Source organism: Pleurodeles waltl, chromosome 3_1, assembly GCF_031143425.1.
Source record: "Pleurodeles waltl isolate 20211129_DDA chromosome 3_1, aPleWal1.hap1.20221129, whole genome shotgun sequence".
Classification (NCBI taxonomy): Eukaryota; Metazoa; Chordata; class Amphibia; order Caudata; family Salamandridae; genus Pleurodeles; species Pleurodeles waltl.
Window position 1 is genome coordinate 1,991,538,965 of NC_090440.1, and position 15,003 is coordinate 1,991,553,967.

At 48.2% G+C, this 15,003-nt stretch overlaps 1 protein-coding gene across 4 annotated transcripts in view; it reads right to left on the reverse strand.

Moving 5' to 3' along the window:
- Positions 1-15,003, reverse strand: part of TRIM37 (tripartite motif containing 37) — a 943,514-nt gene that overhangs the window by 171,918 nt on the left and 756,593 nt on the right. For all 4 annotated transcript variants that reach the window (XM_069226401.1, XM_069226400.1, XM_069226402.1 and 1 more), the window contains one exon: positions 14,236-14,541. In XM_069226401.1, the coding sequence (XP_069082502.1) occupies positions 14,236-14,541 (306 nt within the window). The remainder of the gene's footprint in view (positions 1-14,235; positions 14,542-15,003) is intronic.

Sequence of the window (15,003 nt, forward strand, 5' to 3'; positions counted from 1 at the left end):
TTCGTGACCTGGTTCTCCTTCGGGAACGGGACCTGCTCCGAGAGGCTGTAGCAGAGTGTGCAGGTCTTGTGGTCGGCTGACGAGAAGCAGAACGAGCCCGTCCTGCACTAGCTGTAGGCGATGGCGTTCTCGGTAATGAGGCAGTAGGAGAATACATCCTAGAGTATTGTGAATCCGGGGATGCTGCCGGTCTATTCAGGCTCTCTAACCATCTGGGTGATAGAGTGATGGGAGAAACATGCCCCGATGCTCTGGAATGGGATGATGCACTCCTTATAGAGACCACCGGTGAGGGAGCTTTGTCCGCTGGCTCTACTGCCTGTGACACAGCTGAAGGTTGTGTCGACGTCGATTGCATCCTCGACGTCGAAAGTTGCGATGGCTGGTCTGTTCTCGACGTCGAAGGTCTTGACGTCGGAGGTCTTGCCGTCGAGTGTCTTGACGCCGATCGCCTACCGCGGGACCTGGACCTACTCGCCGTCGTGTGTCTCGACGTTGAGTGGTGAGTGGTCGACGGCGGATGTTCATGCCGTCGAGGTGTTTTTGGTGTCGTGTCCTTCGACGCCAAGGGGTGAGACGTTCTCGACGGCGAACGGGAGCGCCGGAGATGGCTCGACGCCGAACGGCGGCCTGCCGTCGACGGAGATGTACCCCTGTGTCCATGCTTCGACGTTTTGTCCCTCGACGTCGGTCTGGTCGCCGTCGACGGCGATCTATGCCGGTGAGACGGTGGTGCCGATGACGTCGATGGGGAACAAACAGGCACAATCCTACCTGTCGACGTCGATCGGGCCATTCCTTCTGCTGTAGGTCTGGGAAGTGAAGAGGATGTTGACTTTTTCCTCTCCTGAAGCCCATGTAGCCTGATCTTCTCTCTGTCTTTGAGAGTCCTCCTTGACATGTTCTTACAATACTTGCAGGTGTCAGGAAAGTGACTCTGTGGCAGGCAGACAATACACAGAGAGTGTGGGTCTGACTGGGCTTTCTTCTTCCCACAAGAAGGACATTTTACAAAAAGAGATGGCATTTTCTGTCAAAAAAGACTTCCAAACTCAGACAAAAGATGTTATCTGTCGAGTAAACAGGAAAAACACTATTTTTAAGGATTTTTCTGAAGAAAAACTCAGAAAAACTGAGAGCTCAATGCTCCAGGATCCTCTCAGAAGAAGCCGGAAAAAAGAACTGACCTAACTGTGAACCAACTGTCACCTTCCCTTCACCCCTGAGGCATGGTGGGATACTGGAGGTGCTCAGGGTCTTAAAGGCACGGTGCCAAAGTTTTTATGGTTCTCCTGTGTTAACCTGCATGCAGCCTATTGGCTAAGAATGCTTCATTGTTTTTCAATGTAGTTTTTTCTATTTTTCTCTGCTATTTACTGCTGTTTACTTCCCTAAGTCCAGTTTTTGGGGGCTTAGGTAGATATTTATGATCTATTGTGATTTTATAATATAAAAAAAAAAAAAAAAAAAAAATTGCATAGAAATAAAGCATTTTAGCCTATTTATGATTATAGCCTGCATTGCTGTTTTACACATGATAATATGTATGTATTTTATATATATGCTCCGGGGTCCCCGCACAAGGGCGGGAATATTCAATGTTTATGACTTTGATGAGGATCCCCTGGAAGAGAACCTTTCTTTCGTGACTCTTATGTCTTTGCACTGCCTGAACAATACAAATACCTAGAAGAGTCTTTCATGAGATAGATGCGCTGTTACTAAATCTGATGTCGGGTCATACAGGTGGAGGATTAGTGCTGTCAGGCTTTATTTCAATTGACAAGAATGGAATGGCAGTCCCGAACCTAGAACTGTACTATCTGGCAGTACAATTGTAGTGGGCCAATAGATGGAGAAATGTCAGTTGGGGTGTGCCTGTTACGAATGTAACAGACACGTCTGCCTGTGATGATTTGCTGCTGTTGCTCCTCAGCTCAGCTTATCGGAGCAGCTTCAGTTACAGGTAATTCTGTTGGAGACTTCTCAATATGTCTGAGCCTGCACTCTCCAGAGGACTTGCACACGGTTAACATATGCACAAGAGTTGGTATGGACACCATGTGTGGGTGGTGAGTGGGTTGGCCACTATGAGTAGGCTACTCTAGGATTTGAAGGGTTGGGGGAAGGAACAGTGGAGTGTAGAGAATTGGTTGACACACATGGGATCCCAGCACATCAATTCCTGTTACATGTGGGTGTGCTGGCTCCAATATGCAAATGGTGGATGAATGGCACAGCAGAGCCTCCACTGCATGGCTGTCTGAAAGAAAAATCCACAATAGATGGTAAACACATGGCGATCCACTTTGTTGAAACAAGTGAGCAATGGACATGGGTATGCTTCTTGATGAGAGATTGGCTTCATATTCTAAAATACACACCTCGATCATCCAGAAGAACGAGTTACTTACCTTCGGTAGCGCCTTTTCTGGTGGATACACTAGCTACCTGTGGATTCCTCACTCATTGAATTTTCCCCCCTGCGCCAGCTTCCGACGGAAATTTTCTTCCTAGCTTCTGCACGTCGAAGAGGGCATCACAATTGCCCACGCGACGCCGTCTGACGTCATACAGGCAATAAGAGGTCCTCGCCAACGTGCCGACGTCAGTACCAAAAATTTTTACGTGCCTCTGAGACGAACAGACAAATACCAGCGAAATATATATATATATATATATATATATATATATATATACACACACACACACACACAATTGAAACAAATATTTAAATTAATTAAATGAAATAGATAAAACATCAGCTCAAATATGGAAATATGCAAAAATATATATATATATATATACACACATATATACATATAGACTATGTATAGCATCTTAACAATACCAACAGGAGCTCACCCAAGGATAACTTGGTAAGACCAGACAGGCAACGGGGAGGCGGGTGGGACCATGAGGAATCCACAGGTAGCTAGTGTATCCACCAGAAAAGGCACTACCGAAGGTAAGTAACTCGTTCTTCTGATGGATACAACTACCTGTGGATTCCTCACTCATTGAATAGAGTCCCAAAGCAGTACCGCACTCGGTGGAGGGTGCCTGAACGGTCAAACCAAGAAATCCTGCAGCACTGACTGTGCAAAATGGCCATCCCTCCTAACCTCTGAATCTAAGCAATAATGTTTTGCAAAAGTGTGGAGGGATGACCAAGTTGCGGCCTTGCAGATGTCAACCACAGGAACACCCCTAGCCAAAGCTGAAGAGGCTGACTTAGCTCTGGTGGAATGAGCTCTTATTCCATCAGGGGGTTCTTTCTTTGCTAGAGAATAACACAACTTAATGCAAAGAATGACCCACCTGGAGAGTGTTCTCTTGTGGACTGCCCCTCCTCTCCTCTTTCCCACGTACCCGATGAAGAGTTGATCCTCCAATCTAAACTCCTTCGTTCTGTCTACGAAGAAGCTCAGTGCTCTTCTCGGGTCCAAACGATGTAACCTTTCTTCCTCTTTCGAAGGATGAGGTGGAGGATAAAAAGAGGAGAGAGTAATAGTCTGACCCATATGGAAGGGTGAAACAACCTTCGGCAAGAAAGCAGCCTTGGTCCTCAACACCACCTTATCTACGTAGAAGGATGTATACGGGGGCTTAACAGAAAGAGCCTGCAGCTCACTCACTCTTCTAGCAGAAGTGATCGCAACAAGGAAAACAGTCTTTAACACCAATAACCTTATGGGGCAAGAATGCATGGGCTCAAAAGGAGTGGGAGGAAATTTATTAATGAGGCCTTTTAAAAACCTCAATACTAAGGGAGATTTAAATAAGGAAGGCTGGTCTGGAAGACACAAAGGCTGACAGAGCCGACAAATAGCTCTTGACTGTAGCAACTGCACAACCCCTCTGTGCCAGAGACAACGCAAAAGACAAGATATCTGATAAGTGGGCACGTAAGGGATTAATTTGCTTCTCTCCACACCAATTCACAAATTTAGCCCACCTGCTAGCGTAGACAGATTTAGTGGAGTGTCGCCTGGCCGATAAAATAACATCCACTACCTCAGGTGGAAGAGAAAAGGAACACAGGTTGCACTGTTCAATCTCCAGGCATGAAGGTGCAGGCTCTGGAGGTGGGGGTGTAAAACCTGCCCCTGCGATTGCGAGAGGAGGTCTGCCTTGTGAGGGAGACCGAGCGGGGGGTACAGAGAGAGTTGGAGAAGATCTGAATACCATACCCTCATTGGCCAATCCGGAGCTATTAAGATGACTTGGGCCCGGTCTTGGCGAATTTTCCTCAAAACCAGAGGAATCAAAGGTATGGGGGAAACGCGTAAAGCAACTGGTCGCACGAGGACATCTGAAACTCGTCCCCCAACGTTCCTTGCACCGGATACTGGAGGCTGCAGAACAACGGGCAGTGCGTGTTCTCCCGAGTGGCAAAAAGATCTACCTGAGGGAATCCCCACATCTGGAAGATTTGCTGGGCTAGATCTGGATGAAGACGCCACTCGTGATCGGTCGAGAAGTGCCGACTGTCCGCACGCACGTTCAAGACTCTGGCCAGATGGTTTGCTACCAAGCAAATCCTATGGTCCCTTTCCCAGGCCAATAGCCGCAGAGCTTCTCTGCAGAGAAGATACGACCCTACTCCTCCCTGCTTGTTTATATACCACATCGCGGTAGTGTTGTCCGTCAGGACCTGAACTGACTGACCGCGAAGGGAGGAAGGCCTTGAGAGCCAGACGTATCGCCCGCAATTCCAACAGATTTATGTGAAACATCTGTTCCACTGGAGACCAATGACCTTTGACCTCCAGGTCCCCCAGATGAGATCCCCCAACCTAGAGTGGAAGCATCCGTTATCACTGTGGTCACTGGAGGAGGCAGCGAGAATGGCCTTCCTTGGGAAAGATTGCCGTCCGCAACCCACCATCTTAGATCCACTGCAGCGTCTCTGGAGATCTTTACCGATCCCTCGAGATCCCCTTTGTGCTGAGACCACTGCTTTCGGAGGCACCACTGCAGAGCCCTCATGTGCCAGCGAGCATGAGTGACCAACAGAATGCAAGAAGCGAACAGACCGAGCAGACGAAGGACCTTGAGGACTGGAATGACTGCTCCACTTTGAAACATTGGAACCAAAGCCTGAATGTCCTGAATCCGCTGAGGCGGAGGAAAGGCACGATTCAATGTTGTGTCCAGTACTGCCCCTATGAACAGGAGGCGCTGAGAGGGCTCCAGGTGAGATTTGGGCACGTTCACCGAAAAGCCCAGATCGAACAACAACTGGGTTGTCGACTGCATGTGACGCAGCACGAGCTCCGGAGACTTGGCTTTGATCAACCAATCGTCTAGGTAAGGGAAATACCGCAATCCCTTTCCTTCTGAGCTCTGCTGCAACCACCGCCATCACCTTCGTGAAGACTCGAGGTGCTGAAGTAAGACCAAAAGGAAGGACCGCAAACTGATAGTGTTGCGATCCCACCACAAACCGGAGATACTTCCTGTGCGACTTGAGTATCAGGATAAGAAAGTAAGCATCCTGCAAGTCGACAGACACCATCCAATCTCCTTAGTTCAATGCCAAAAGCACCTGAGCTAGGGTCAGCATCTTGAACTTTTCCTGTTTGAGGAACCAATTCAAAATCCTCAGGTCCAGGATTGGTCTCAACCGACCATCCTTCTTGGGGATCAGGAAGTATCTTGAGTAAAAACCCTGACCTCTCTCCTGCTCTGGAACCAACTCCACTGCACCCTTTGAAAGGAGGACTATAACCTCCTGTTCTAGTAACAGGAGGTGCTTTTCTGAACAGTAGGATGGGCGGGGCGGGATGGGGGGTGGAAACTCCAGAAAAGGAAAGGCATAGCCTTTCCCCACAATACTGGTGACCCAGGAGTCCGATGTTATTACCTCCCACATGTGGAGAAAGTTCATTAACCTCCTTCCCTACAGGAGTGGTATGTAAAGGAATTGGTGGATGACTAAGGCTGCTTCCCATGTTGCACCCCTCCAGAGGAAGAGGCAGAGTGCTGCTGGGCGGCTCCTCTGGTTCGGACCCTACCCCTCCCCCTGTATGATCTATAGGGAAGAGCAGTGGCGGGTTGCTGCTGAAATCTGCCCCAAAAGGAGGAGGATGAGCCACGACCAAACCCCCTAAATCTTCTGAACAGTCCAAAAAAAGCAGAAGAGGAGGCTTGCAAGCCTAATGATTTTGCTGTTGCCCTACTCTCCTTAAATCTTTCAAGGGCTGAGTCCGCCTTGGATCCAAAAGGTTTATCCCCATCAAAGGGAAGATCCAGCAGGGCTGACTGGACATCAGATGAAAATCCAGAAGAACAAAGCCAGGCCTGTCTCCTTGAAGCAACGGTAGTGCCCATAGCTCTGGCCACAGAATCAGTAGTGTCCAGCCCCGACTGAATTACTTGGGTTGCCGCAGCCTGAGCATCCGAAACCAGGCTCAACACCTCCTGAGACACCTCCGAATGGGACGACTTTATCTCTTCCATAAGGGCGTAGAAGTACCTGCCCAAAATGCATGTGGCATTAGTAGACTTGAGAGCCATACTGCAAGATGAAAACGCTTTCTTGGAAGACTGGTCCATCTTTTTTGAGTCCCTGTCAGAAGGTACCCCCGGAAAAGAGCCTGGGGCAGTGCGAGATGAACATGAAGCCTGCACAACCAGGCTCTCTTACGTCGGGTGCCTAGACAAAAAGCCTGGATCCGCAGGAGCCACACGATATCTGCGTGCCACTGATCTATTAACGGCCGAAGATGACACCGGCCGGCTTTTTCCAGATCTCTAAAATTGGGTCCAACAGAGCCTCATTAAATGGCAGAAGTGGCTCTGCAACTGTCGAAGCAGGATGTAACATCTCCGTCAAAATATTGGGCTTAGATTCAGACACCGGCAAGGGAAGGTCCAAAAAGTCAGCTGCATTCCTTATTACAGAGTGGAATGAAGCAGCCTCCTCTGTATATTCTCCAGGAGATGTTAAGTCCCACTCTGGAGAGGTGTCTAAACCACTTGCCGTATCCAAACCCTGGAGATCTCCCAGAGGTTCTTCAATCTCCCCTTCCTCCAGGGCCTGCTTCCGATACTCTTGCTCCTCAAGGAGGCGAAGAGCAAGCCTCCTTGAATGCAGTCTGGCTTCAATCCTCGGCGTCGACAGGGCGTCAGCCGACGTCGATGCCTGGCGCCGATCCTCCGATCCATCTGACCCCGGATCTATTGGAGCCGTGGACTTCTTCAGCGCTGAGGCAAAGGATGAAAAGGAGAACTCTCCGACGCCGGAACAGCAGATCTACTCAACGTCGCAGGCTGTGAAGTCGACGCCAAAGGTACCGGTGCCGAACCAACACCTCCCAAAGGAAGGAAGGGCATGAAAGGTGCCGGACGTAAAGGAGCCGGAGCACCCATATTAAAGGCCAACGGCCCCGAAGGACCAGCCGGTCCACCACCTGGAGCCATTTGTTGGAAAATGGCAAACATTGCATTTAAAAATGCGGAACTGTCAGCACCTGGAGCCGGGAAAGCCGGATACTGTGGAGCCTGAGCTCGAGGTGACAACGGCGCCGGCCCTGGCGTCTGAGAAGCCGGTGAGAACTCCTGACGTTGAGGAACCTCAAAAACAGATGGTGGAGTCATAGGCGAAGTCGGTGAAGCAGGAGGCGTCTGCGGCTGAGGTGTGATGGTGGGACTAACCTCCCATGTCTTTCGGCGCCGAACTGAACGTGACGACGATGTGACCAAGGCGATGATGATTTGCGCCGATGCCGCTTCTCCTACTTTTTGGATTTCGCCAAAAAGTTTTGCCTCGCGCTCCTTCAACGCCTTCGGGTTCATACGTTGACAGGAGTCACATTTCTCCACGTCGTGGTCGGAACTGAGACACCACAAGCAGTCTACATGTGGGTCCGTCACCGACATCCTGCTTCCGCACTCCCTGCATGGGTTAAATCCCGACTTTTGCTGAGACATCTTTTCTCTCGAAGAAAGAAACAGTAACTGTAACTACGTAGAGTAGAAACAGTAGCTCCCTCGAAGAATAACCGTCGTTTGAAGGCACGGAAAAAAGGGAACTGACGTCGGCGAGGACCTCTTATTGCCTGTATGACATCAGACGGCGTCGCATGGGCAATTGTGATGTCCTCTTCAACGTGCAGAAGCTAGGAAGAAAATTTCCGTCGGAAGCTGGCGCAGGGGGGAAAATTCAATGAGTGAGGAATCCACAGGTAGTTGTATCCATCAGAAATGCCAGATCCAACATTTTTTTACACAGGGACTGCATTATTCCCAAATGGACCAACATATCTTCTCTGAAACACATGCAGCATGCCCAAGATTTGATGCGGATGGAGTGGATTTTCTATCATATGTACGGGATGCCCCTCACTGCCGAACAATTGGGATACTATAGCACAATTTATTAATGATGCTACAGACAGGAGTACCATTAAACACCCAGAGTACTGCTTCCTTGGTTTTTATCCATAGGTAATGGCAAAGGCTGTCCTGTCAAGATACACTGACGTGACGCTTAAATTAGCCAGTCACCAAATAGCTAGGAATTTGATAGCCCCTGATGGCTCTAACCTCTTTGGGAGAAACAATGAATTGATCAGTGGGCGGAAGACAGCGAGCGGCAATTCAAGGGGAGTTGCAGCAGAGCTTGAGGAAAACAGACTGAGTACAAGCCTGGGGTGCAAAATTACAAAATTAAAATGAGCACTCAGACCCTTCAGGCTCTTAAAGGTTTTATTAACTGCCTAGTAACTCCAAACGTCTTGTTTATTGTTGTTTGTTTCTGTCTGCAGATTGTTGTCTGAAAGAATAATGCTTCCTTTCACTTCTCACACCATAAATGGTACTAAAATGTCACTGAGTTACCATACTCTGCAGGGGCAAATAAATCAGTGTGGTTATGTTCTCTGTTGTATCATTTCACAATGCAATGGCACATTGGGCTGTAACATCCTGGACTTCGGATGGCACCTGTAGTAAAAAGGGGAAAGTTTATGAAAAGTTGATAAAAATATGTTTACAAAATTGAGGTGCCACCTGCCCTGGACTGAGATATTTCTTAGAATTTAGTTATGAACCTTCCGGTCACTACACAGCAATAGGGAATGAAAAAGTAAGCTAAAGCCACATGAGGAGAGCCAGACTCCCAAAACAGGTACTGTAGCTCCAGGGACTTTGCAAATGGTCACAAGTGCATATTAAGTGGCTTACTATGTCCCTTGTGGGTCATAGCAGGAGCTTCCATCATATACATGTGTTTAGAATTCAGGGAAAATTTTATAATGTGACACCAGTGTGCCAAAGCAGTAAATGTGTGGCAAAATCTGGCGATTTCAGATCTCTACTGAAAAGCAAATTATTCTGTTTTTTGAAGGTTATAATCAGTTTTAAATGAAAACCAGAAACGAATTCTTTAATAAGAACAGAAGGGGGTGAGGGAACAGATACAGCACTGACATAATAAAATAAGTCGCTTATTGGAAAAGCGAGGAAGTAGAGCTCTTTGCTGCAACAAAAAAACATCTGAAATGAAGAACAAGTAAATGAACTTCAGCAATGCCTTATCTGGTAGAGAGTTTATCGAGCCACAGATTCACTCCCTTCGAATACCCCAATGCATCAAACTGAATCTGACAGATTTTCAAGCAGAACCCCTGCGTGCCTGTAGGTGGCGTGGTTTGGCTACTTGTAGTGGTGTTGTCTGCACCCGGAAGTGAAATGCGCGGTATATACACAGACGCCCCCTCGGAGTACTGACATCAGTTACTTTTGAGGCTTTCCACGCCAGAAGAGCGGAGAGTCAGAATGAGAACTGACCACTGATGTGGAAAAGACTAATGCCCTGAAAAGGGTGCCCCTTACACCTAAACCGGTTTTCAGAGAGTGGAGGATAGGTTAGGAATCTGCATCTAGATATAGTCTCTAAAGAGTTACCAAAGGTAAGTAACTTGTTCATCTTTAGGAGACTTCTAGTCAACATTCCTTGTCTCTGAATGAATATCCAAGCAACATCTCCCCAGAGGTGGATCTGCAAACTTGATTAAACGAAGAAGTCCTGCAGGAAAGAACGGGTGAAGTGCCTGTCACAACGGACCTTAATGTCCAGGCAATAATGTTTTGTGAACGTGTGCAGGGATGCCCATGTTGCCACCTGACAGATGTCTAGTAGAGGAACACCGCGCACTAGTGCAGTGGTCACAGCCTTGGTTCTGGTAGACTGAGCCACAAACCCTCAAAGAGCTGTTTCTTGTCCAGTGCGTAGCAAATCTTAATGCACAGGACGATCCACCATGAGATGGTTCTCTTCTTTGCAGATTTCCCTTTTTTTTGGCTCCCACACAGCCCACAAAGAACTCCCTTGTGCAGTCAAGGAAGAACAAGAGGCATGATGAATGGCGTAGGTGTGAACATATGTTACAGGCTTTTAGGGGACCTACCCTCAACAGTTGACTTAAAGTAGAAGATTGGCCCATCAACTGCACAAATGTAGAGATGTTAGACAGGTAACCCTTAACTGTGCCCAAAGCAGAGCCTTGCTGGGCCAAAGTCAATGGGAAGCACACCATGACATAAATTTCCCCCAAAAGGCAGGCATATACCGACTTGGTAGAACAACACCTGGTTGTCAGAATAACATCACAGACTTTAGGAAGAATGTTGAAAGCTGTGAACTGTTGCTGCTCCACCTCCACGCATGTAGGTTGAGGGTGAGCAGGTTTGATGCAGAACCCTGCCATGTTGCTGCGACGGAAGATCCTCCCCGAAGAGGCAGCCTGACTGGAGGACTGATGGCCATGCTCAACAGATTGGGAAACCAGACTATCTGTTCCCAATCCAGAGCCACAAGAATGACTTGGGCCTGGTCGTTCTGATCTTTTTGAAAACTGTAAGCAGGAGCGGTTTTGTCAGAAAGGTGCACAAGGAGGCCGGAGCTTCACTCAAGAAGGTAAGTGTCTCAGAATGAGTCACCTTAGAAACTCCAGAGAGCAGAACTGCTCAGCAGAGGCAAACAGATCTAACAAAGGTTCTCCCCATTGCTAAAAGAGACCTTGCACCACCTCCGGGTGGAAATCCCAATTATAATTCACTAGGCATCTTTGTCTCTATTGCAGTCAGAGATCTCCAGATGCTACACAACTACGGAAATGCTATGACTTTACAAACATATCCAGAGGCGCAGAGCCTCTTGACACAGGGTCCACAGCGTCACCCTGTCCTGTTTGTTGCACAACCAAATGGCAGGGCAGTGAACACCTGCACTAGCCTTCCTTTGACTGAAGGAAGAAAGGCTTTTAATGCCACTGAATCGCCCAAAGGTACAACAGATTTATGTGAAGCTCGGAGTCCACCAGAGACCAGAGTCCTCTGATCTTCAATTCTCCCAGATGGTCACTTCAGCCCAGGAGTGATACATCTGTCACCTCCTTTAGATCTGACTGGAGAAGGGTCTGCCACAGACCCTATTGCAGTTTGTCAGCCACCACTGCTTTTGCAGTTTCCTCTGAGATCAGGACCATGTTGTTGAGATTTCCCCGATGCTGTGCCCACTGAGCTTTCAGGTCCCAATGCTGAGCCCACATATGCCAGTGGGCATATGTCGCCAGCAGGATGCCATCAGGCCCAACAGCCTCAGAGTCACACTCACAGAAATCCAGGATAGAAGCCGAAGCATCAGTGTCATAGTCTGAATATCCTGGACCCGCCACTCAGGAGGATAGGCCCGAAACTGCTCAGTGTCCAAACAGCTCCAATGAAAGGGGGCACCTGAGAGGAAGTCAGGTGTGACTTCGGCATATTGATAATGAAACTCGAGTGCAGAAGGTTTGTCATAGTCAGAAGGTGGGTGACAATCACCTGGGCAAGCTTGCCTTCAACAACCATCGAGGAAGGGGAAAACTGAAATCCCTGACCCCTGCGGATGAGATCCTACCACCAGCATCACCTTGGTGAACACCTGAATGGTGCTGGTATGGCCAAAAGATAGTACAGCAAACTGTAAATGCACATGGACCACCATGAACCGCAGATTGCAACTGTGGGCCGGCAGGACACGAATGTGAAAATATGAGTCCTGCATGTACAACACCACAATGCAGTCTCCTGGATCTAAGGCAGACAAAGCGTGGATGACCTGAAGCATTTTGAACTTCTTCTTCAAACAGAGTTTGAGAAGGTGCAGATCCAGGATAGGAGGAAGTCTTCTATTCTTTTTTCTGGCACCAGAAAGTAGTGGCAATAACAACCACAAACTACTTCTGATGCAGGCACCCTCTCTATGGGTCCCTTGGCCAAGGCAGCCTGTACATCTTGATGAAGCAAGGAGAGATGGCCCTCTGTCAGCCAATCGTAAGCGAGTGGCATGATGGAGGGGGTTTCACAAAGGGGAGGGAGTAGCCCTTTTGGACCATCCAGAGTACTCAACAGTCTGATGTTACTAAACCGAATCACATAGTATATGGGAATAATGGTTCAATGGGCATGTGGTGTTCAATAACCGCAGTGACAGGCTGGTGGAAGAGAACATTCTCTTGCTGAAGGTGTCCAGCCTCTTTGATTCTCTATACAATGGGGCAGTAGGGATCCTGTCAAGGTTCATGCGGGTGAGGACACATGGATCAGAAAGCTCTCAGGGGTGGGGTGCTGGGTTAGGAAACTGGGATCCCCAGGAGCAGGGCAATGGTGGCGGGCACTCGCTCTATTCACAGGAACCCCTTTGCAGGGTTTGGACAAGGCCCCCAAGTAGGATGTCGGTAAGGGCCTCACTAAATGGAAGTAAGGGTCCTGGGGGGGTGATTCCTGGCTGAAGCACTTCTGTCAAGACGTTAGTTTTGACTTCCACTGAGAGTAGGTTAATGTCCAGGACCTCCGCTGCCCTGCGCACCATCATTGCAAAAGAGGCTTCCTCCTCCTTAGAAAAAGTAAGAGGGGAAATCAAGCCAGAGTCAGGTGAGGTGTCCAACTCACTGGCCTAGCGCAGTTCTCCTCAACTGGGTCTTCTCCATAAGGGTCCACAGACCCCTCCTAAACATCTCCCTCACCAGGCAAATCCATCAAATAAGGAACTGGCCCGCTCTGGGAAGGATTTCCTTGATCAGTGCCAGATACGAAGTAGGACAATGCCCATCCACCTCAGTGGTGGAGATGGGAATGACAATGGGGATGGCGCCACTTAGAGGTGTCGGAGGCGCTGGGGTCATCAGCTTTGGAGTGGGTGCCGAGGAAAGTCTCAGTCTCACTGGCGGCTCTGCTCAAGATCCAGTAAGGGATCACTGGGGCCCAAATGGCTCCAAGGGGCAACGAGTCAGCGTGGTCACAGTACTGGCCCCTTCTGTGCCTGTGGGGTCTGAAGGCACTTCAAAAGGGCCGACTCACCTGAAGATTTCGCTCTGGCTTTGGGAAAACCAGGAATGCGCATCGAGGACCCAGGGCTAGGCCTTGCCAACTTACGGGGTCTGGTGTGCAGACTCTCCCTTGTCTCACTGGATGACTTTGACAGACGTGGAGAAGTCGAAGAGTGTTTGGACTTCTTGAGCTTGTAGGACCTTCCCCGACCACCTCAATGACAAAATGTGACAAAGAACGCCGGGAGAGGCTCTGGCAACAGTTCCAGGACCCCGACATGAACAGCACCTCCAGCATTGCAGAGTCGACCAACGATGGGTGGCAAGGAGCTTGAGGGAGCGCTCCCTCAGCGCCTTCGGTGCATGGCGCGGCAGTCCTCACCTGCCTTAGAGTTGTGTCCTGGCTCCAGGCACCACAAACTCACTGGGGGTCTGTCACCAACTTTTATCTATGACGGGCTCCACATAGTTTGAAACCAGCTGGTTTCTCGGGCAACATCCTTAAACCAAGAGATGAAATCCCAAATAAGTTGACAAAAATTCAAAAACAGACTTGTCAAAAAGTGTCTGAGAGGGGTAGCTCAATCCGGATCAGCCCTAACTGGCACAGAAAGGATAGAACGGACACCAGTGGCCGAGATGCCATGTATATAGATACCTCCCACGTCATGATGCCAATGCCGCCGACGCAGAGCCAAACGTTGCTACCTACTGACACGCAGGAATACTGCTCGAAATTCTTCTGGTTTCACTCGCACACCTGGGGAAATTCAAAAATAAATAATCTGCGGTTAGAAGTCTCTATCACATCATTACCTTCCAACCAATGTCCTCAGCAAAAACAATAACCAACTTAATGTTACATAAATATTTAAGAAATCCTGCATGAACAAATGATTCCAGTGCAACTCACCATTTCTGGAATAACCTGAAAGTGAAGATTTTGCCAGCAGCTCCAACCCAAAGTCTTGAAGTTTAACACAGCTTTCTGTACCGCAGGAGGGTAATGTGCCATAATCAGGAGATGAATAGTTGGGCTGTAGATCACAAGCACTGCTTCTGTTGCTTTTAATGTCCAAAAGCTGGCTCTTCACATCAGACATTTTACTACGTACTTCAGCAATTTGCGTTTTGTATCGCTTTAACATCTTTAAGTCGGATGGGACATGCCAAGAAACTGGTTGTCTCCCTTGATCTCTATCTTTCCGAGAACATGATCCTTTATAGAAAAAAAAATAGCCTGTAATTAACTAATATGCAGTCAAGCAAACAAATATGAACTCTTTATGTTTTGTCCTTTGTACGAGTATTTTATTTATTTCACCAATGTATGCAGGCACTTCATATAGCTACAACAGATACATCAATATTTAGCAGTAACAGTACATTGGAGTAGAAAGGGATGAGGAGCAAGATCCGTGGGCATACATTATATACCAGACAATTGAAAAGGAGGGCCCTTAGGTGTCATATGGAGTACAACGTGTTACCCACCTTCAATAACTGTTTGGCTAATGGAACTTCTACTATAGTGCAACATTTGACTACGTAGTGGAAGGCCCGTTACAAAATTTTCACAAGGCATTTTTCAGCTGCATATTGCCGTTTGTGGGTGTTAAAGTGGTACTAATTAGGTGAAACCTTTGCCTAGACAGTTTAATGTCTAAAATGACAAAATAAT